Here is a 22224-nt window from a genome sequence, read left to right as displayed (position 1 = left end):
AGTTAATCAATTTCTTTTCTTACTTCTCTTAGCTCTGGATGGCACGTACTCGTCAAGTCGCTTACAATTTGGCTCCGACGTCCTTGGTCTGCGCGAAGAGCTGCTGCATTTCGACGAGGCTTTCTTCGAGCAGGTGACCCATGCGGGCGCCCCAACTACCGTGCTGGCGACACGCAATGTTGAACTGGATGGACTGGTCCTTGACACTGTACGCGATTCCGAGGCCCTCCGGCACGACTTCACCCCATCCCCAGCCATCGAAGAGCTCGTTCGTCAGGTGGCTCGTCGAAATGAGCCAGCGACTGGCCCTGGCCATCACCGGGTCTTCAAAGAACGGTACGCGCTCACCAGGTTGCACGAGCAGCTTCAGGCCCAGAATGTGGCGATCCACACCGCGACCAGCGCCGGCCTTACGCATGTATGCCACGTGCGCGTTGGCCGCAGCAAGAAGCAGCTTCCTCTTTTCTTCACTGGAAACGGCGCCCGACGCGTCCTCCATAGCATCCGTAAACTTGGCGCTAGCTGCCGAGCAGCTGCGTGTGGTCTCCGTGCGTCCGTGCAAGAATACGCGCGTCTGCGAGGCCTCGTAGGTGGCAACATTCTTCTTGAACAACTTCTTGTAGGCAAGCTGAATAGCGAGCTGCACGAAAGCGTCGGGGCTGCAGCGGAACCCCTTGATGGAGCGCGCGCCGTAACCGTAGAAGGCCTGCACGAACACCTCGTGGTCGATGACAGTCTGGTCAAACACCTTTTCAGCTTCAGCAATGTTGCGCAGTGTTTGGGTTGTGAAACGGAACGTGATCTGCTTCGGGGCGATCAGTGACTGCTCGAGCTGCGCCGTCGTCTGGCCACGAGGGCCCAGGTCGATCTGTCCATGGTGCAGACGCGACAGCAGGTAGTCTGCGTAGCGAGCCATGGGCATGCCGTCCAGCATCGAGTGCTCGCCAAGCAGTCCAGCCTTACCGTTCTCGAAGACGACGATCTGGACGCATTTGTCGAAGAAGCGGTTGCGTCCATTTCCGTGCCAGAGTCCGCGAGCCACCTCGGTACGGGACACCGGGGCTTCGTCATCCATATTGAGCACTAGCAACGAGCTCTCAATGGCCCGCAGCGACTCCTCGTTCTGCGGGGACGCCCGGATCAGTTCCTCACGAGCATCGGCCCAGGAGTCGCGATCCTGCGACGTCAGGGCGCCGACCGCCGACTCCTTGGCCCCAGCGACGTCCAAGATCCTGGCCAGCTGGAAGCACAGCGCCTCGAAGCCCAGCGGCTCCTGCGTGCGCGCGTCCAGCAGCTCCAGTCGAAAGAACTTGTTGTGGCGCATGACCACGGCGTGCGTGTGCGTCGCGGGGTCGTAGATCCTGTACGAGTCCTGCTCGCGCCGCGGGATGCGGCAGGCGTTGAACATGTACTTGTACGCTGTGGAGCAGATGGGCGTCTTCTTCTTGCCGAGCTGCTCGGGCTCGACGGAGCCGTCCGCCACCTGGCGCGCGAAGAGCACGGAGCCCCTGAGCAGCGCCGCCGCGCGCCCCACGTTGGAGCGCTGCGCCGGGTGCACGCTGTCCGCGAAGTGGAAGAAGTAGCTGACGTTGAACACCACGGGGTCGCGCACCTGCAGGTAGCCGAGCGTGTTCCACCACTCGGCCAGGAAGCTCGAGTCGCCGCGCTCCTCGGCGCGCGCCAGCAGGCGGCGCTGCAGCTCCTCGCCCATGCCGCCGGGGCGCAGGAAGGCTGCGGCCAGCTCCTTGGCGCGCGCCAGCTCGGCGGGCGACGCCAGCGGCCGCAGCGTGTCCAGGTACAGCGCCACAGTCTCGGCCAGCGGCGGCACGGGCAGGCGCGGCAGCTCGCGCTGGAAGCGGTAGAGCGGGCGCGCGGCGTCCTCCAGGTCCGCCTCGGCGCGGTAGTCGCCCCAGCACTCGCGGAAGCCCCGCGGGCCGAAGGAGCCGGGCGCGGTCAGAGCCATTGTGGGGATCAGCGCAGGAGTGATGGTCGCTTGAGCTGCGCGCGGGAGATTGCGGAGTGAGCCAAGTTGCGGAGTGAGAGGGCGCACGTCAGGTTCAACGTCGACGTCAGCGTCTGGTTAAACGCAATATTCGCGTGTCGGGTTAAACGCAACATTTGCGTGTCAGGTTAAACGCAACATTTGGTGGATCGACGCTCTCGGATTGGCTGGCGGGACTTTGAAGCGCCCTTTTCGACAACGACGGGTCATTTGCGTGTCACTAAATTGAAGGTACCAGTAAGACCAAGAGCGTTACTGCAGTCGATTTCTCCTACGCTTTCGTAGCCGTGATGAGATTTTTCTTGGTTAGCGATAACGCAAATGCTGCTCGTGGCATGGTAGCAAGTGTCTACGATGGCGCTGTGAGCATAAAGCAAGATCCGTTTCATCTGATCGATCGGATTTCGTCAAAGGTACTGCAGCGTCAAAGCCGAATCAGAAGTGGACTAAAAAGCAATTATAGGCTGCGCTGTAAACTGTAGACGGCCAACTTCGTCACCCAGCTGAGATGGAGGCCGAGTTTTAGCTGGTAGTGGAGAAGATCAAGCTTAAAGACCTCTCGTGCACTGAGGCAGTGTGGGCTGGCTGCTGGAACAGCCATGCAAAACAGATTCGAGCTGAAGGTTCGTACGTACCGAACAACGATTACCAAGACGGTGGAGAGCAACCCGTCCGTATTGTTGCCACCAGCCAGTTTGATGGCTTCCACTCTGCGCTAAACAAATTGATGAACCGCTCAATTGCTGTGGATGTAGGCTTGCGGATACTCGACGTCTTCATTGTGCGACGCAACCTCCCACTTTGGCCGCAATCCCAGCTTTGGCGATATCGACTTCATTGCGCTAGCACAGGCAGCCATGTTGTCGCAAGGAGTTCTTCCCGAGTCTCCCCAGCTTGCTTTCGTGCATCATGTCCTGGCCGAGCCGTAGCGGACAGATGAGCAGGAATCGCGCTTATAGCTGGGCGATTGTTTTTCGAACTTAAAAACGAAGTTTCGTGAATTAGCGAGCTTTCCGTTGTCTATAACCTACCGTCCGGCTGCCGTGCTTGGCGGCACTTGGTGGCACGGCGGCACTTGGTGGCGCGGAGGACGAGACAGTGGTGTGCCTAAATCGCGATTCGTACCTACTGGTAAATTGATTAGTATTTGGGTGTTTGACGCCATCTCAAAATTTGAGACGGCGTCAACTTATTGTGATGATGCCAGGACATCCCCTAATAGCATTTCCATAAATCCCCCCTCATGACATCGGGCGTATCCTCGGCGCTGGTGCCGCTGGCCGTGGCGGCGGTGGGCGGCCTCGCGCTGTATGGGCTGCTGCGTGTGGCACGCGCCCGCGTCTACGACGCGACTATCGTGAAGCTGACGACCGGCTGGTACGCGGAGGTGCTGCGGCGCCTGCCCTCGGGCAGCAAGATGCTGGACGTGGGCATCGGCACGGGCCTAGCGCTGGCCAACAACGGCGACCTGCTGCGCGCCAAGAGCATCACCGTGGACGGCGTGGACTACGACGCCGACTACGTGGCGAGGTGCCGCACGCTGCTGCGCGAGCGGCAGCTGCAGGCCCGCGTGAGCGTGCACCACGCGTCCATCTACGACTTCTCCGGGCCGGGCCCGTACGACGCCGTGTACTTCAGCTCGTCGCTCATGCTCATGCCCGACGCCGTCAAGGCGCTGCGGCACTGCGTGGCCATGCTCAAGCCCGGGAGCGGGCGCGTCTACGTGACGCAGACCATCCAGACCAGCCACTCGAAGCTCGTGGAGCTCGGCAAGCCGCTGCTCAAGTTCCTCACGACCATCGACTTTGGCTCGGTCACGTACGAGGAGGAGCTGCTCAACACGTTCAAGAAGGCGGGCCTCACGGTGCGCGAGCACGTGCCGATCTCCGGCTCCAGCATGACGTCCACCCGGTCGTTCAGACTGTTCGTGCTCGAACCGTGAGACGGAGGAGAAGCAGCAAGACTAGAGCCTCTAGTGTGCGCGTCTGCATTGTTCATTGCATTGAGCGAACAGAAAGGTGCCAACAACTACAGGAATTGAACAACGGTTTGCTACAGTGATTACAGTGTTTAACTGGACAATATCCCCCTGAACTGACCAAGCACCACAAACACGAGTGCTCGATGGCCCACAACGACGACATCCTACTCGACTCTCAATTCCTGTCCGCGCTTAGGCATTTTTCTACGAGGGACAGGCTGGGTGAGCGATCCTGAACAGACGCCACTTGCTGATTTACTGCGGGGGACTCGAAGGGGGAGCATTCACGAGATCTTTGAGCTTGGAGAGAACTATGGCATGGTCGCGTAGGGCCGACACGGTTTGGTTGGTGTTGGGTATCTGCTTCCTGCTGTTGCAGGGTCTCGGTGGGGGAGTGGAGGCGTCGGTCGCTCGACTGAAGAAAAACGCCGAACCGCACGATCCAGTGGCTGCCACGCGAGGGCTGATCAACCGACGCTTGGGGCCCAACTACAACGACCAGGTACTCTTCAATCGATTCTACCGATGCTAGAGACCAACCGCCTCACTTAATGCGTGGTGTGCATTAGATTTCGCTTCGCGTACTGCCGTCGGACCCAGATGAGCTTGACGTATTCGAGCTCGGAAGTGACGGCGACAAACTCGAGATCGCAGCCAACTCGGCCACCGCCATGGCGTACGGCCTGCAATGGTACTTCAAGTCGGTGCTACGCACTCAAACCGACTGGGACAACCACAAGCTGCAGCTACCGGACAAACTGCCGAAAGTGGTCGAGCGGGTGCGCCACAAGAGGAGCTCCAAGTTCTCGTACTACCAGAACGTGGACACGGGCAGCTATTCGCTGTGGGCGTGGAGCTGGCCGCAGTGGGAAAAGCACATAGACTGGATGGCGCTGAACGGTTAGTAGGTCATACATATATACTTAAGTATTACCAAGTAGACTGCTAACGCACCTGTGTGCGTATTCGATGCAGGTATCAACATGCCGCTGGCATTCACCGGCCAAGAAAAAGTGTGGCAGAACACCTTCCACAAGTACTACAACGTGAGCTACGAGGGTCTGGGCAAGTTTTTTGCTGGGTCTGCGTTCTTGTCGTGGGGACGAATGGGAAACTTGCGTGGGAGCTGGGTGAAGGGGCCACTACCCCAAGCCTTCATCGATAACCAACACGAGCTGCAACTGAAAATTCTCAAGCGTATGCGCGAGTTTGGCATGATCCCTGCTCTGCCTGCGTTCGCTGGTCATGTTCCAGAGGATCTGAAGCTCACACTACCGAATGCGAATTTCACGCGGTCGCCGAATTGGGGCAACTTCACGGACGAGTATTGCTGCGTATACATGATTGAGCCAACTGATCCTCTGTATCGCGAAATAGGCAAGGCTTTTCTGAAGGAGCAGCGGGCTTTGTACAATTACACGTCGTCGCTTTATCAGTGTGACACCTATATGGAGATGGCACCGGAGTTCTCGGATCTGTCCGAGTTGAAGGGGGCAGCACGAGCTGTGATAGACGGCATGACGGCAGCGGACCCCGATGCAGTTTGGCTCATGCAAGGCTGGCCGTTTGTGGACGACCCAAACTACTGGACCAGACCGCGCGTGAAGGCGTATTTGGACGGCGTGCCGACCGACAAGCTGATCATCCTGGACTTCTACAGTGAAGCAGTCCCCATATGGGACAAAATGGACAACTACTTCGGGAAGAGCTGGATTTACAGTGTGCTTCACAACTTTGGTGGAAATACTGGAATGCGCGGCGATCTGCCAACTCTTGGTGCGGCACCCGTTCTAGCCAAGCGCGCTGGAAATGGTACGATGGTTGGTGTTGGGCTGACCATGGAAGGTATCTTCCAGAATTACGTCGTCTACGATCTTACCCTACAGATGGCGTGGGTGGACTCCCCACTTGATATGAGCGAATGGGTGCCAAAGTATGCTGCTCAGCGTTATCATACTCAAAATGAGCACGTCGAACGTGCATGGAACTATCTCTCACGGTCGGTTTACAATCGAACACTCGCATACGGCGGGGTGACAAAAAGCCTGGTATGTTTGATCCCGCATTGGAGACTTCAGTACGACCGGTTTCAGCCAACGTTGATCAAATACGACCCGAATGACATCGTTCTCGCCTGGAAGGAACTACTTCTTGCTGGAGATGAATTGCGGGATGTGGATACATACCGTCACGACCTCGTAGATGTGACGAAACAATATCTAAGCAATAAGCTCTTGGCGCAGTATCAGCACCTGAAGGACATCTACAGCTCAAAGACCGTATCGGCGAATGAGCTATGTGGTTGGACGAAGACCATGCTGATCACAATTAACCATCTTGAGGAAATCCTCGCTACGAACGAAGACTTTTTGCTTGGTAACTGGATCGCGGATGCTTTGACACTTGCTGGAGATCTAGAGGTCGGCGTCGACGATGAATTGACTCGAAGCAAGCTGCGCGAGTACTACGAGTATGAAGCTCGCAATCAGGTGACACGCTGGGGTGACAACAATAACGAGGCTATCCACGATTATGCTGGGAAAGAGTGGGCTGGACTCGTCAAGGGCTACTACTTACCGCGCTGGAACATGTGGCTGACGGAGGTCTGCAGCGCGTACACTGGCCACCGTGAAATGGATGAGAAGGCACTGAAGAAACAACGAATTGCCTTTGAGTTGAAGTGGCAGCTTAGCCATGAACCTTATCCAACTACGACAGTTGGGGACTCGTTTTCGATTTCCAAGCGCCTCTACAGCGAGTATATCACCACGAACAGTGTAGTGCCGTGGGGTTTCTTCGAAGCCAACGTGGCGGTGATGTAATGTGCCGATGATCTCGGTCAACAAGAGCATGTACAAGACCCCAACAGCAGACTGTGTTTTACAGGGTGAAGGTGGAGGCTTTCGAAGTATCTCTACCATTTCTTTCTTTCATATCGTAGGTTCTGCTGAAAAAAAATGGATGGAGCGGTAACTAATCGCGTAAGTATCGAATGTCTAAAGATTTGGATGTCTCATGCTAGCTGTTTCCTTTTAGCCAGCTGAATGAGAAGCTGTAGTCATTCCCTATGATTGATTGACAGGCACATTTCATGTTAGCACGCATTGCGTCTAAATGACCATGTTTGCGCTCTTACCGCTGTGTTCCAGGGAGCTCTCGACCGTGAAGAAGATCCATAGACACAGGTTCGCTTGCACCATTCGCCAACCCTTGTCCAGCACGAACGAAATCAAGCGTAGCATGGAGATGCGTAGCTTTCGTTGAATCACGTGGCCGATCACCAGTAACGACAGAAACTCTAGCGTCACATACGTGAGCACACTACCGATCTTTTGTTCGAGCCCGGCTTCATCAAGTGACTTGAGCTGCGGATAGTAAATTCGGTTTGGTAGAAAGAACATCGAGACTGTGTAGATGCCTAGATATGCACAACAGCGCAAGCGCTGTGATGAGTAAAAACAAATGAATGTACGACAATGCAAAACAAGCAGTATACGCACAATAGATCAGTGGCACGATGGCCTCGGTATACTCGACCAGCATGACGAATTCCGTCGTGAAGAGGACCTGCGCTGTCTTGTGAACAAAAATCTTTCGCTCTTTCGACGAGAAAACGTTTATCAGCAAGCTTCTTGGATCGTGCGGATCTTCCTGCTTCGCGGGCACCGAGTGATCAGCTGGGGTAACCATGACGGATACGCTACGTGCAGATGGAGGCATCGTTCGTTTGATGTATTTCGCTGGATCACTTGGGCGACGAAAAATAAAGCTATTTTCACTTGAAAGTTTCCGCCTTAGGACCGCCACCGCAGAGCTATAGCGACAAGTATCCAGATGACTCCTTGCCTGGTCGTCTTCTTGGAGGATCTGCAATGCGATATCAACAAAGCACGCTGATTTCATGGGGTGACTATCCGGGATTTTACGTTGCAGAAGAATGATGTGCCTCATAAAACCGCCGATGTCCGATATCGATATCAGTGCTTGAACTGCGTCAAGAACCATAATGCCAAACGTCGTCGTGATGCTGTTTGAGGTCTGCATCGAGCTTGACACATACAGTGCGTTGAACACGTCGACGTTGAAAATCATGATCTGCGGTAATAGGTCATACTTGCTGCCCAAAGTTCCGCTGATTAGGTTTTTGGCTAGGATTTTAATGATCGGAAGCAGCATGACGTAGTATCTTTGACCGGATACCCCAACTGACTGAAAGCCGTAGAAGTATATCGGATACACAAATGTGAGCAGAATTTGGCACTGTAGCACCACGATAGCCATGATCAAATCCCATAACAACACTCGATCTCGTTTCAGTATTTGGCCAAAAAACACCACGAAGCAGATGACGAGCGTGGTAAGCCATACCGGAATACCAAAAACTAACTGGAATGGCAGCGGAAACCCGATCAAACTCGAGCACATCATTCTGTACGCTGTAGCTGTTAGCGTAGCAGCGACGGATGGAATTAGCCGTTGCATGGTGGACATGTGCAAACCCGGAACGTTGATACTAATCTGCTCCATGATGGCTCTCGTAAGCAATACGACCAGTATGCAGTCTCTGATCCAAAACATGTAGTTATCTTTGGAGCTGCTGCTTGGGGGGGCCAAGGGGGCGGCATCGACCATCGAGAGAACGGCAAGACACGGAAATGGCAGTATGAAGCAGATAAAGAGAGCGCGAAGTGTCGAAGTCGTGCGGCGATATTCGTCGAAGTTGCGGATGCGGTTCACGGAATAGTGTCCTCGTAGCTCCACTTGGAAACTGACGAAAAACTTGACAGTTCGCCGCAGAAAGCGTCGAAGGCTTCGCATTGTCGAACGGCGAACGGAACTCCGGGTGTTCTAGCGTTTTACTCAATGCAGAATCAACTGGTGCGTAAGAACTCTTCGGAAGAGCTTCCTACACAAAACGCTTGGTCACTATTTTTACTGGCATGGTGAGTCTCGCTGCACAGAACATCCCATACTCTGTTTATAGCTGGGACTTGCGCGCCTCTCAACCGGGTGAGTTTAGGAATGACATTGAAGCAGCCATAAATGCCGTTCCCGTGATGATCGAAGCTACACGTAGAATGAGTAGAGGCATCGTGGCCTTTTCCTTGAAGGTCGATACACCTCCAGGGGTCTTGGCCCGAACGTTTTGACGATTCTTTTGCGAGCGCGATCACCGTGCTAGGATTTTTTACTTGGCATTTTATAGTCGGATTTCTCTCGAGGCTTTTGATGACCGCATTATTCTCAAAAGTTCTTAGGTGTTGGAGCCTTCTCGAAGGCTTTGACGCTAGCTGTCTTTCCAAACATGGGTTTGGCACAAGTGCTTTACAGCAGTCTCATCCTAATCGGGAAGGAGATGAATTACATGAGCCAGTATTCAAGTTTACGAGAGGTGCAATTCCTCGACGCCACCCTCCGAGAACAGCACCTCCTAGCTCCTCGAAATTCACTCTGCCGCTCACCGCCAGAGGAACAAGGCAACGCGAAAGTTCACGCACATGCACACGCACACGCGCTGGCAGCCATCATCCGCGCAAATCAATTCACAGTGTCCGACTTCAACTCGCGGCAGGATTTCTCCACCAGTGTAGCCAAAGCCTCCCCGTTCCATATCGGCTTCCGTCTATTGCCCGTCTTACTCACTGCGTCCGCTGGCTGTCTCGCTCGACCGCTGGACTGCGCTCTGACCACCGTACTCACTTCCTTCCCGCCCCCACTAGAACCGCAATGGCGCCGCCGTCCGCGTGGCTGGCGGCCTGGCGCGGCGTGCACTGGGGCTGTCTGGGCGCGGGCGCCGCGGCCGCGCTCTTCCTGCTGCTGCACTCGGCCACGTTCCACCGGCTGAAGCGGCGCATGGCCGACCTGCTGCTGATCGGCATCGCGCTGGCAGATCTGAGCTTTGTGGCCCTATCAGCGCTGCAACAGACGCAGCGCTCGTCCTACGTGGCGCGCTTCCGGCGCCAAGACGAGCACGAACAGGCCCGATACTCCACGGGGGACTTCGCGCTGGCGCTGGGCGCGCGCTTCGGCTTCTTCCTGTCGCTCTACTGGATCGCCAACCTGTCGCTGCTCGTGCGGCTCGGCAACCTGGAGGCGCTGCACGTGCGGCGCAGTCTGCTGCTGTCCGTGCTGGTCTCGCTGGTCTACGGCTGCATGCACGCCGTCCTGCCCACGCTGGACGCAGCCGACGCCGGCGCGGCCTACACAGTCACTGCTGTGCTGCTGCTCGTCATGCAGGCGACGCCGCTGCTGCTGATCGTGGCCAATCTCCGAGCAGTGCGGCGCTCGAGACTCAACTCGTCCACGCAGGGACGCAACGTGATCCGGAGACTCACAGGCTACTGTGTCTGCGCCGCGGTGCTCACCATGCCCTACGCGCTGGTGCTAGTTTGCTCCCAAGGGCTGGTGGGCGTCGGGGCCGTCGCCGAGACGCTCAACTACTTGCTGCCGGTGGCCAACGCGCTGCTGTTCGGCACGAGCTTGAGCTGTTGTTGTTGTTGTGCCACAGCCGCGGAGGCGACGCTGCCGAAACAGGAGGACAAGGTGCCTCTGGACGACACTCCGTCGTCGTCGATCGATATCTCGGCGGGGGCGTTGACCGACGGCAGCGCGACGCCCGGAAGCACGGGATACACGGGCGTTCCGACGGCTGGAGGAGGCGTGCTAGGCATGCGAGACGGACTGCTGGCTGGAGGACCTATCGCCGAAATGGTGACCGAGGGTCCGGCCGTGAAGATCGGAGAGGGGTCCAGTGCCGAGGTGTACAAGGCCCAGTGGCTGGGCATCACCGTGGCGCTCAAGTGTCTACGCTTCCATGCTGGCAGCAGCTCGGAAGCAGAGCTGTACATGACACATCTGGCGGAGCTGCGCACCGAGTTTTTGGACGAGGCGGTGCTTGCTGCTCAACTACGCCACCCAAACATCACGCTGTTCATCAAGATGGGCACGTATAAGGGGAGTTTGTGCCTTGTCAAGTACGTGCTTGGTTTCTGCTGGGTTCTAGCGTAGTTGTCTAACTCGTGCTGTCGGTCATCCAACCAGTGAATATTGCGCGCGGGGGTCTCTGCGAGATGTTCTTCGCGCGAATCCGCTCATGGAATGGAACACGAAAGTGCGACTTGCTTTCGAAGCTGCGAAGGGACTGGCATTCATGCACAACCGCGAGCCTATCTATCTGCACCGCGATCTCAAGGCCTCCAACATCCTCGTGACTGCCGACTGGACTGCGAAGATTGCCGACTTCGGCATCGCTCGGATCGCCACGGACTTCACCGTGAAAAAGCAGCACATCTCGCAGAAGTTCTCGGCGCAGTCTTTTCAATCGCTGCAGTCGATCGGCGAGAGCGTCGTCATGATGGACGACGCTGCGTCGGAGCTAATGACGACTTTTGCTGGCACCTGGCGCTGGAACGCGCCGGAAATCATGAAGAACCCCAACGAGTGCCGCTTTAACCGCGAAACAGACATGTACAGCTTCGGCGTGGCGCTATGGGAGATTCTGACCAACGGAGCGGTGCCGTTCGGCAACGTCGACTTCGATCACCAGGTGCGGCAGCTCGTGGCAGCCGGCGAGCGCCCAGCGCTGCCTCCTGCGTATTTGCGCCGCGCCCCGCCCGAGTTCGTCGAAGTCATGTGCGCCTGCTGGCACCAGCGTCCGGAGAAGCGCCCCAGCGCACAGGACGTGATGCTGCGTCTGGGATCTCTATCCTACACGCTGTCGAACGGGTCGGAGTTCTACACTTCGTCACAGGGCACGGCGCGCTACGTCTTCAGCGACAACTACTACCAGGCCATGGACTCTGGCCAGAGCTGCCCCGGACTGTGGTAAGCGTTGGAGGTTCAAAATCATCGAGTGGCGTCTGTAATTTAAGTCTGTAGCGAGGCATCAAGCACCAGCAGCAACAACCAAGAACGAGGAGGAGGTGGAAGATAATTAACCAAGTTTTTGACGTACAGGCAAGTGCGCTTGGTCCACTCAGGTCAGCACGCTCTCCGGTGAGTCTGCAGCCGTCTCGGTCGCAGCACTGCTGCTAGTCGTCGTCGGCAGGACGCGGTCGATCTCGTCCTCGCTGACGCCCTGGTCCCGGAGCTGCTTCCGCGACAAAGCTAGCAGCACCTTGGCCTCGTAGCCCTCCTTCTCGGCCAGCAGCTTCTCCCGCTTGGCCTGCGCCGCCAGGATGTCCAGGTGCAGTCGCTCCCTCGCCTGCTCGCGCTGCTCGCGCTTGATCTCGAGCGCCAGGCGCTTCTCCTCGATCTCCAGCCGCCGCTTGTTGAGCGACGACTGCGACTGCAACGGCGACGCGGCCCCCGCCGCGATGGGGTTGAGCCAGAAGTCGTCGACGCTGATCGACGCCGCCGCGCTGGAATTCCAACGCGGCCGGTCGCGTGTGCGTGCCGGAGACTGGCGCTGCTTCTTGTGTGGCGGGGCGCTGCTCTCCGTCGCCTGCTCTGCAGCCAGAGCGTCCGTCTCAATGGCGTGCTCGATCACGGCGGACAGCGAGTCGGTGGGCGGCTGTGGCGCGTTAGCACTGCTGATAGAGGTGGCGGTGGTGTTCGAGGTGGTGGGGAGCGCCGTGGCGCGTGCGGGGCACACGCGCAAGTGCGACTGCAGGCGGTTGACGGCGGCCGAGACCTGCTTGCTGCATGCCTTGCAGTCCACCTTCTCCACCTTGGCGCCGGCCACGCGGTACTTGCGCCCGAAGAGCTCCCATTCCTTGTTGAGTCCCCTGGCCATGGCAGCGGAAGCGTTGGCTACACTTGGTGTAAGGGTTACAAAAATCCCCATGTTTTTGCTGGGAAGGGTGGGTTTTTCAAAACGGTCGAGTGGGTGGGGGGGTTGGATACATACAACCTAACCCTTGATACCTATAATGCAATGATATTGGTTAACTATGTTAATGTTTCGTCGATATATGTTAAGATTGAACGTGTTAGACGTTAAGCGGATCCTTTCTGAATGTTGCTTAGCGTCATTTTGTATGTAGGTATTTTGCGTTAACATCATTTCAAAAATTGATGCAGGGCACTTCTTCAATGGGTGGATAGGGTTTTATGAATTTCCCAAAAAATAAAAACGACCCCGGCAGGGATCAGATATCATTGCGGAGTTTTGAAGAGGAGGAAGCGATGTCTTCTGCCGGGTACGAGTCCTCCGTGTCCTCGATCGCGAGCAATGAAGCCGGGGGCGACGCGGACGTTGTCCAGGCATTTACGGACGTGACGCTCACCGAACCTGCCAAGACTCACGTTGCTGTGAAGAGCTATGGCCAAGCTAAGCTCGAGCGACACGTTCTGGACCAGGACGTGGTGGGGAACAAGACCGTCACCGGGCAGCAATTGGTGTCGCCAAGTCTCACGCCCGACTGGCAGCTCATTAAACCGGTGCACTTTGAGAAGGTTCTTGCCCCGGAAAACTGGGACGTCGACCTCGATGGATTCCAAGAACGCATCGGAGTGAGCTTTAAGGACGTGACGCTGTTGAAAACCGCACTGACTCACCACGGGTGCTTGCACCATAATGTGGTCCCGGACGATGTTCCGGTGGGTCGCCTATCCAACCGCAGTCTTGAATTCCTGGGGGACTCGCTGCTGGGCATGGCGGCGGCGAGCTTCCTGTTCCAGACCAAGCCGTGGTACCAAGAAGGCCAGCTCACGCGAGCCAAGTCGGCGCTCGTGAACAATGTCGTACTGGCCAAGGTTGCTCGGGATTTGGGGCTTACAGACGTGCAACTCTGGCCTCCGAGTTTCACATCGGGCGTGTTGCCAGAAGATGATAAAGGCCGCGAAACTATTGCTGCTGCAGCAGTTGAGTCGCTCATCGCGGCTGTGTACCTGGATCAGGTACGGTGGTAACCAGAAATTCGAGTCGTTCGTGTGAGCACTATGGGAATGACGAACGGTATTTTGGTGGAATTGGATTAGGGAATGGAGCGAGCGATGGAATTCCTGGCGTCTCAGATCCTTCCGCACGCAGCTCATTATGCTACTCCAGACGCAATTTGGAATCCGGTGGCGGAGCTACAACACTTACTGTTAGCTCACAATCGCGGTGTTCCGGTTTACAAGTGTGTTGATGTGCAAATTCTTGAACGCATTAGAGGTATAACGTTGTTTACTTGCACATTCTGCGTAGGTGTTTGCCAGTCACCGACGGCAGCCCTGCGTTTACGGTGGAGCTTCTTGTGCAAGACAAGGTAACACGTTCCTCTTGACATGGCCCGATGGAGGATGATGCTCATTATATTTTTTACAGTGTATCCTGAAAGCTTGGTCATCTTCTTCGTACAGCGCGGCAAAAACTCGTGCAGCCGAAGATGCCCATGCGAGGTTTAAGGAATTATTCAGCGTTGCAGCATAGGGGGCCAACGCTTCACGATGATGAAAGAACGTTTCCACCATTCAGGGTCGTTTTCCACGATAAACGTCGATTCCACGAGTACTCACGACGGATCACGTATTTTCAATCTGCTCAGAAATGAAGGCGAACCTCGAATCCTATGCGTATATCGTGTTGCTTTAGAGGCGAAGACTCGCACTTCTTTTAGCACCTCGAATGCGGATAAGCAAATGCACGTCGACCTTATGAAATGGGACGCTAAAGATAAAAGAGTCATCGAAACGACAGGAATTTACCGCCTTCGTTTGCCTCGACACAGCGTATCGTGCTCAAGTGCATCAAGATGGAGAGCGGGCCTCCGATGCTCGATTCGTTGGCCAAGTTGGAGCTCGCGATGCGTCCGCAGTCAGTGCCGTCGTGGCTCAGCAGCGACACCAATCACGCCCCCAAGGTTACTGCACTTGGCCCGAGAACGTCGAGCGTCGAATTGGTAGACCACACAAATGTGCACGGAGTCGTTGGAACCGCGATTGTTGGGAGCAATGGCACGCACGGAACCTCCCCGCACAAAGATAAAGCGGGACCGATGGCTCCCAGTCCTTCGTCTGTTCGACCTCGTGCTCCCATCGGAATTCTCAAAGACGCAGTTAGTGCTGCTGACAAAGAGTTCTTATCAAAGTCCGAGCATCCGTCACCGAAGCGTTCACGACATCACACACGGCAACAAGCAACCGGATCCAAAAGCAGGTGGGTAGTAAAAGGTGTCATTGGTCAATGTTAGTTATGCTTCACCTTGACTCATTGTACGACCTGTTGCAGGCGAGTGAAACAATCTCTTGTGGAGTCACTGCGATCGCTGGAGTTCTTTGACAAGACAAACCGAAGCCGCGAGCTCACGACCAAAAGTTCGGTTATGCGCACGTCAGCAGATCCTGGGGGTGCGTTACCATTGCTGCATTTCGTTCATCTTATCCGTATTTTAACTTCCAGTTCCGAAATGTAGACAATGTACACTTCGTGAATATTGATGATAGCCTGGAGGAGAGTGAGGACGACAAAATTCTTGCAGACGATGACGAGCTGGCTGTGTATGACAACGATCGTCAAGTTGGTCACAATGCCGCTGAAAACCGAGCATCGAAGTATCTCGCTAAATCGAAGCCAACACCAGAGCCACCCGTGGTTTTCCATATTCCCGAATTGCCTCACGGACAGAACCTTGTTATCAATATCCTCTCAACGTGGGGTGATCCATTCTACGTGGGACTCATGGGAATTGAAATCTTTGATCATACAGGGCACGCCGTTCACCTCTCTGATGTCGATAAACAGCTATCGGCTGACCCACCAGATCTGAATATCCAAGATCACGATCGCCTGGATCCTCGAACCGTTGACAAGCTCGTCGACAAACACTACTTCACTTGCGACGAACTTCACGCGTGGCTTGCCCCCTACTCGCGAGGCCAAAACCACTTTATTTACATGGATTTTGACTACCCGTTGTCCATTTCGATGCTGCGTATCTGGAACTATAACACAACTCGCATCCACTCATACCGCGGAGCTCGCTATGTGGAGATTTCATTGGACGGGAAGTTCATCTTCAAAGGTGAAATCCGACGCGCGCCGGGTAGTGTCATAGAAGATATTGATGACTGCAACGAGTGCATCCTATTCACAATGAACCCGTCAATTTTGCAGCTGATAGAAAAATATGAAAAGAGGAACGAGGCGACAATCGATGGTGAAACTGGCGGAGCTGCAATAGCTCCGACACCAATGTCTTCGCTAGATAGCTTGGCGGGATTAAACAGTTTGCCAATTGGTCCGGATCCGCGACTGCTAGAGCGACCGAAGACGGGAAATAAGACATCTCGCGCCGCAGCCAGAGCTAATAACCACATTATCTGCTCACCAGAATCTGGAGACTCGACGTTCCCGATCAATTCGGTGTTTACCCCGGTCACCCCATTACCAAAAGGAGCGAAGCCAGGGATGAATCTCCAAATTCCATCAAAGGTGGCTCAATCGTCACGCCCATGCACTGCTCCAGTCGTGGGAGGGCCGATGACAGAGCGACCATTGTGCTGCAAAACGATCGAACTCATTTTGGAGGCGAACTGGGGAGACCCGTACGAAATTGGCCTCGCAGGTCTCGAATTTCTCGACTCGAACTACGTGCCCCTGTCAATATCCCTGGACAGCGTGATCGTCTCGGCGCCAGTTGCCGTGGATAGAATGCAAAGACTTGTAATGAGCCACGGCGCACGACATCTCTCTACTGACCCGGAGGATATGTGGAGTGCTCCGCTTCAAGACGTGCTCATGCTCCCTCCAGACCGCCGCGCAATCACGATAGATTTTCCCGAGAAAGTGAGCGTCCGAGCACTGAAAGTCTGGAACTACAACACAACTCTCGAAGACTCTTTCAAAGGCACAAAGCAGATTTCGGTACGAATCGACGGCGTGCACCATATGCGGGCGTCGCTAAGGAAGGCACCAGGGAACCTCATGGACTTCGACTTTGGTCAGTTCTTGTACCTACGCAGCAGTTCATTGCAACTAGGCACGACAGGAGCACCCACCACGTCACCCGTATTTCCGTCCAAGAATGGCGATCCCCTGGCATCGACTGCAGAAGAAGCCGAAAGCACGCGACCATCGTCACCCGTGCAGGCTCAACCAACTCAAAATATCAACTCTTCGAGCGGGTTTTCTGAGGGCTCTGCATTCTGTGACGCCACCTTTTCGCTTTCGCAGCCATCTCCGCCTCCACATCCACATCGGAATAAAAATGCCATGAAGCCCATCGCAGAGGTATTCCAGCAGTACCAGACACCTCTGTTCCCCACCGGCTACATCATTAAATTCGTCTTCACGTCCACTTGGGGAGACGAATTCTACTTGGGGCTCAACGGTGTCGAGCTGTACGATCGCGATAACCAGCCCATCCCTCTGTGCAGCGAGATCGTCGACGCCCAGCCGCGCGATATCAACATCCTGAAGGAACCTGGCGCCACTCAGGACGTGCGGACGCTGGACAAGCTGTACGACGGAGTCAACAACACGTACGACGACCGGCACATGTGGCTGGCGCCGCACACGCCGTCGCACCCGAACAAGCTCGTGATCTTCTTCAACGAACCGGTGACGATCTCCAAGATCCGATTGTGGAACTACAGCAAGACCCCCACGCGCGGCGTGCGCGAGTTCGAGGTGTTTCTGGACGACGTGCTGATCTACCACGGGACGTTGAAACAGGCGCCGGCGCTCCATCTGCCGAGCATCGACGGAGTTTCCGACGAGGCATTGGACCCGTTTGCCCACCCATCGATGGAGAACCGACGGCTGCGGAAGAAGTGGCACGAGCAGGCCGAGGCTGCCGCCAACGCGGTCAACATGGCGCAGGCTCTGCTGTTCACCGATGACCTGGAGGTAATCGAGGCGGAGGCCTCCAACATTTTCATGCCGCAGGATGAGCTCGAGACCAGCGTCACATTCTACGACAATAGTCAGGTGCTCTCGCTCTCCGACCTGCCCGGCAGCGAGACCATCATGCGCCCCACAACAAGTGCAGGCTGGTAAAAAGGCAACTTCAACTATACTAACGTTACTACGAGATGGCTACATCTTGTATAAGTACGATTCGGCTAAGCCTATACTTGTATACAGTCCGTATACGGGATTACAGTATTGTCATTTTGCGATTAGCGATTAGCGATGCCCCAATGAGCAGCAGCGGCGGACTCCACGTGCGCACGGGCGGCCTGCGCGGCAGCCAGCAGTCGTCGCGGCCGAGCAGCAGCCGCAGCAGCAGCCTGGCGTCCAGCCGTGGGGGCAAGAAATCCGTCGAGGAGCAAGTGCGGCTCGTGGGCACGCACTACGTACGTCAAGTCCGCCACTAATTAAGGGCTCGGTCAGTCTCTATAAATATTTTTCTTATCCTGTATGCGACCGGTTTGCAGCAATTAGGGGCGGAGATCGGGCGCGGCGGCTTCGGCGTCGTGTACGGCGCGCTGGACCTGCGCAACGGACGCTCGGTGGCCATTAAGCAGGTGTCGCTGAGGGACATCGACAAGGATGAGCTGCTGTCCATTGAGGTACAGGATAAGTGTGACGAGTTATGGAGTGGGAACGTGGTTACGTCTAAATGTATCGGTTTATGTTGTACGGGACACCGTAACAGACGGAGATCAGTCTGCTGCGCAAGCTCAACCACGAGAACATCGTCAAGTACCACGACACCATCAAGACGCAGGGCTACCTGTACATCGTGCTCGAGTACATGGAGAACGGCTCGCTGGCTCAGTTCGTCAAGAAGTTCGGCTCGCTGTCGGAAACGCTCGTGGCCATGTACATCACGCAGGTGCTGAGGGGACTGGCGTATCTGCACGAGCAGGGTGTGCTGCATCGAGATGTCAAGGGAGCCAACATCCTCACGACCAAGGACGGGCTGGTGAAGCTGGCGGATTTCGGCGTCGCGATCAAGCTCAACGAGACGCAGAAGGCCAACTCGGTTGTGGGCTCGCCGTATTGGAGTGCGTTGTTGCTTGGTGGCAGGAAGGATGGCATTCCGCTGCTTTGCTCATGCTTTGGTGTCGGTTGTGTTTTATTGTGCTGCAGTGGCACCGGAGGTGATTGAGATGGCGGGCTGGTCATCTGCGTCAGATATCTGGAGCGTGGGATGCACAATTATCGAGCTGTTGACGACAAAGCCGCCGTACTTCGACTTGGCGCCCATGGCTGCACTATTCCGCATCGTGCAAGAAGACCACCCGCCGCTTCCTCAGCGAATGTCACCGGTACTGATTCTACCATGTTTTTTTTTTTTTTTCTGGTAAAGGGTGCCGCTGAGTTTATTCGTGCTACTTGGAACAGGCCTTGCATGATTTCATCATGAAATGCTTTATGAAAGAGCCCCGACTACGCGCTTCAGCTGAGGAACTTCTTGCTCATCCATGGATCGCACAGATTCCAAAGAACAAGGTGGAGCAAAGTACACAACTTGTTGCAGAGAGCGTCACCTCGTCCAATGATCGTGACGCTGTGCTGAACACGATTAAATTATACGAGAAAAGCTCGTCCACAGTAGAAGTACCTGCGCCAGCAACTGGCAAAAGCTCGCGCTCGCTTAGCGTTGCACAAGAGCAGTCTGACGAAGATGTGGAAGATTGGGATGACGAGTTTGGCGTTGATTCTAACCCCACACCGTTCGTACTCAAGGATAATGAAAACGGGGAAGCCAGCAAAGTTAAGACTCCTGCAGAAGCTTCGCCAAGTAAGCCAAAGTTTCAGCTGTCGAAGGAAGATGCAAATGCCCTTTTTAACGACGACGTCTGGGACGATGACGAGCCCGAAACTACGGCTGTGTCAGAGAGTCGATCGGTACTGGACACAAGTCTCACCAGCAGCGGGTTTAGCTTGAGTCAAAGCAGGACTGATAGACCTACGATGAACTCATGGGATCGGTCATCCCTGATTCCAGCTCAAAATCGGATCGCAAAACTTCAGCAGTTTGTCGAAGACCCGGAGGAAGATCTCAATTTCGACGATATTGATGAAAAGCAACTTCTGCAAGCGGCAGCAAAGCAACAGCGTGCTATGGAGACAGGTCCGATTGCTGCTACTGTAGTTCCGGGCAATAAACGCCTCAGTGACTTCAAGGAGGAGGACGATATTGATGGGGACTTTGATTTTGCAGATGGGCACGGAGGTAATTTGGTGCTTCGTGTTGCAAGCAACCGAAGTAGTAATGGGGGGTCATCGTCTGGAGGTAGTGCACAAGATAATTTGTTTGATGACGAGCTGGACTTCGATTACTCGACTGCTCGTGACACGAACCAAAAGGCAACAGCACGAGTGGTAGAACTACTGTCCTTATTGGATCCGAGCATGGAAGACCAAGTCATTCTCGATGCGTGCAATAATCTGGTGAGTACTGCTACAAGTTTAAATTCTGGTATGCTGGTTTAGATGGGCTTTCTCACGATATATGTTTGCCGCTGCATAGGAGGAGCTGTTTGACCAGAACGTAACGCTGAGGCGGGACTTGATGTCTCAACCTGGTGTAGTTCCGAATATCATGGAAGCGCTGGAGATGAAAAAGATGGACGTCCTGCATGCCGTTCTCAAAGTTATCAACATTGTACGTCTCCTGGTATGAGATCTGCTTCAGATATCAGAATCGAGTAACTAATATCCTGTTTCGGGTGTTGGTGTATTATATAGATTGTGGAGGGTAACAAAAAATTCCAGGAAAACTTAGCGCTGGTTGGACTAGTGCCGGTGATCATCAAGCTCACGAAGCAGCACAACCCGTATTATCTGCCGGGTGAAAGTGGAAGAGGGTTCCGCATGGATAGCTCGGAGGACAGCGAATTTTCCATCGCTGTGCGGATGGAAGCAGCCAAGTTTGTGCGGCAGTGTTGCAAGACAAGCTCTCTGACGCTGCAAATGTTTATTGCGTGTGGAGGGTTGCCTGTGTTGGTGGACTTCTTGACGCTGGGAGATAAATCCTCCAGTCTTGACGAAGATGTGGACTTGCTTCGGATTGCTCTAGATGGCATCTTCAGTGTGTTCAGCATCCAAACTATCCCGAAGAACGATATCTGCCGTCTCTTCGTGAAGGCAGGGCTTCTGAAGAAGTTTGTCGTCGTGTTTTCAGAAATTGTTACCTCGGTGTCAGTGACTGATGCAAGGGTCCAGGCAAGTGTCGATACTGCAGACACATCCGCAAATAAGACTAATCTCAAGAACAGATCGGTACCGAAGTGGACCATGAGAGAGCTGCACAAGACTTGTGATATCTTCGTGCAATTTTCTCAGGGTGATGCCGTGGTAAAAGAGCACATGTGTGATGGCGCTGTCCTCGAAGGTCTGCTGGAGGCTATTCATCCTGGTGCACAGCTTTTCGATTCGGACGAGCATCCAAGAGAAAACCAGCGAACGTTACCGCTCATACGCCACTCGGATGAATTTGTTGCAGCTATGCTGAAGGTACTGAAGTGTATCCGGAACTTGAGCATGGAGCCCTTAACACTCGAGAAGTTAGACCGAGCGGGAGCAATCCCAACGCTGGTTCGTCTACTGAACGAGCAAGAAGCGGAAGGCCCCTCCATTTCCGATGCGAGACGGAAAGAAGTCGAAAACATTGTGCTCCAGTCGATGTTCTACTTATGCCGAATCAATCGTAATCGGCAGACTCACGCTGCACAGGCTGGTGTCATCCCGTCACTCATCAAGGTGGTCCGAAATTCGAGCCCGCTCAAACAATTCGCGCTTCCTATTTTGTGCGATTTGGCGCATGCGTCGCCTACTGCGCGAGCACACTTGTGGGCCTACGACAGCGTAACGCTCTTCCTGGAGCTGCTTGAGGATAAGTATTGGCAAATCGATGCCATTAAGTCCATCAGCGTGTGGCTTGTGCACGACACAGTGAAAATGGAGAACGTGCTTCTTGTGCCGGAGAACCTGCTGACAATAATGCTGTGTTTCCACAACGCTCAAGACACAGAGCTGGAGAACCTTTTAGAGCCACTACTGGAAATTATGAGTCGTTCGGTGCGGCTCAACCAGGCGCTTGGACGAAGTGGCATGTTTGTGACGGAGATTCTCAAGCGGCTTCGGATTATTCCGAAGGCGATTGTTCGCAAAAACTTGCTCAAGATGCTCAAGAGCCTTTTCGAGTCTCACACATCACCAATCCAATTCCTGGTGGAGTACAACCTCCGTCCGATTGTGTACGCGCTCGCCCAGGACGAGAACAGCATGATTCTTGTGAAAGAAATCGCATCTCAACTTCTGCAAGCCATTCTCGTGGCTGCAGGGGTTTTTTAGCGGCTATTTCGTGTGCCTAGACGTTTCCAGGAAGTTATCGAAAGACAAGCGCACTGCTCGAGTGGA

General features: G+C 54.8%; 8 protein-coding genes across 10 annotated transcripts; 5 read left to right on the top strand and 3 right to left on the bottom strand.

The window, feature by feature from the left end:
• Positions 1-61: 61 nt before the first annotated feature.
• IUM83_10904 (Carnitine O-acetyltransferase) lies at positions 62-1963 on the bottom strand (the record flags this gene model as incomplete). The annotated part of the gene is made up of 1 exon (XM_067935433.1): positions 62-1963. The coding sequence occupies one exon, from the start codon at positions 1961-1963 to the stop codon at positions 62-64; it is 1902 nt and encodes a 633-aa protein (XP_067780589.1).
• Positions 1964-3245: 1282 nt separating this feature from the next.
• Positions 3246-3944, top strand: IUM83_10903 (uncharacterized protein; the record flags this gene model as incomplete). Its single annotated transcript, XM_067935432.1, has 1 exon — positions 3246-3944. The coding sequence occupies one exon, from the start codon at positions 3246-3248 to the stop codon at positions 3942-3944; it is 699 nt and encodes a 232-aa protein (XP_067780586.1).
• A 352-nt stretch (positions 3945-4296) lies between these two features.
• IUM83_10902 (Alpha-N-acetylglucosaminidase) lies at positions 4297-6805 on the top strand (the record flags this gene model as incomplete). The annotated part of the gene is made up of 3 exons (XM_067935431.1): positions 4297-4485; positions 4553-4883; positions 4959-6805. The coding sequence occupies 3 exons, from the start codon at positions 4297-4299 to the stop codon at positions 6803-6805; spliced, it is 2367 nt and encodes a 788-aa protein (XP_067780585.1).
• Positions 6806-7001: 196 nt separating this feature from the next.
• Positions 7002-7526, bottom strand: IUM83_10901 (uncharacterized protein; the record flags this gene model as incomplete). Its single annotated transcript, XM_067935430.1, has 3 exons — positions 7002-7048; positions 7120-7401; positions 7484-7526. 3 exons carry the CDS (start codon positions 7524-7526, stop codon positions 7002-7004), a joined length of 372 nt encoding a protein of 123 aa, XP_067780588.1.
• Positions 7527-9710: 2184 nt separating this feature from the next.
• Positions 9711-11811, top strand: IUM83_10900 (TKL/DRK protein kinase; the record flags this gene model as incomplete). Its single annotated transcript, XM_067935429.1, has 2 exons — positions 9711-10957; positions 11025-11811. The coding sequence occupies 2 exons, from the start codon at positions 9711-9713 to the stop codon at positions 11809-11811; spliced, it is 2034 nt and encodes a 677-aa protein (XP_067780587.1).
• A 147-nt stretch (positions 11812-11958) lies between these two features.
• Positions 11959-12717, bottom strand: IUM83_10899 (Nucleolar protein 12; the record flags this gene model as incomplete). Its single annotated transcript, XM_067935428.1, has 1 exon — positions 11959-12717. One exon carries the CDS (start codon positions 12715-12717, stop codon positions 11959-11961), a length of 759 nt encoding a protein of 252 aa, XP_067780726.1.
• Positions 12718-13109: 392 nt separating this feature from the next.
• Positions 13110-14340, top strand: IUM83_10898 (Ribonuclease 3; the record flags this gene model as incomplete). The annotated part of the gene is made up of 4 exons (XM_067935427.1): positions 13110-13823; positions 13905-14047; positions 14116-14176; positions 14236-14340. The coding sequence occupies 4 exons, from the start codon at positions 13110-13112 to the stop codon at positions 14338-14340; spliced, it is 1023 nt and encodes a 340-aa protein (XP_067780677.1).
• Positions 14341-17121: 2781 nt separating this feature from the next.
• On the top strand, positions 17122-22158 carry IUM83_10897 (STE/STE11/CDC15 protein kinase; the record flags this gene model as incomplete). Of its 3 annotated transcripts, XM_067935426.1 has the most annotated exons (10): positions 17122-17903; positions 18014-18206; positions 18288-18422; positions 18509-18860; positions 18946-19124; positions 19201-20253; positions 20333-20467; positions 20551-21000; positions 21076-21186; positions 21265-22158. In XM_067935426.1, 10 exons carry the CDS (start codon positions 17122-17124, stop codon positions 22156-22158), a joined length of 4284 nt encoding a protein of 1427 aa, XP_067780675.1. The 3 variants fall into 3 exon arrangements, with proteins under 3 accessions (XP_067780675.1, XP_067780676.1, XP_067780674.1); XM_067935424.1 differs by lacking the exon at positions 17122-17903 and having other exon boundaries at positions 18051-18206; XM_067935425.1 differs by having other exon boundaries at positions 20551-22158.
• Between the last annotated feature and the right edge of the window lie 66 nt (positions 22159-22224).

Source organism: Phytophthora cinnamomi (genome assembly GCF_018691715.1).
Source record: "Phytophthora cinnamomi strain GKB4 chromosome Unknown Contig126, whole genome shotgun sequence".
Classification (NCBI taxonomy): domain Eukaryota; phylum Oomycota; class Peronosporomycetes; order Peronosporales; family Peronosporaceae; genus Phytophthora; species Phytophthora cinnamomi.
This window is presented reverse-complemented; position numbering and strand designations above follow the sequence as displayed.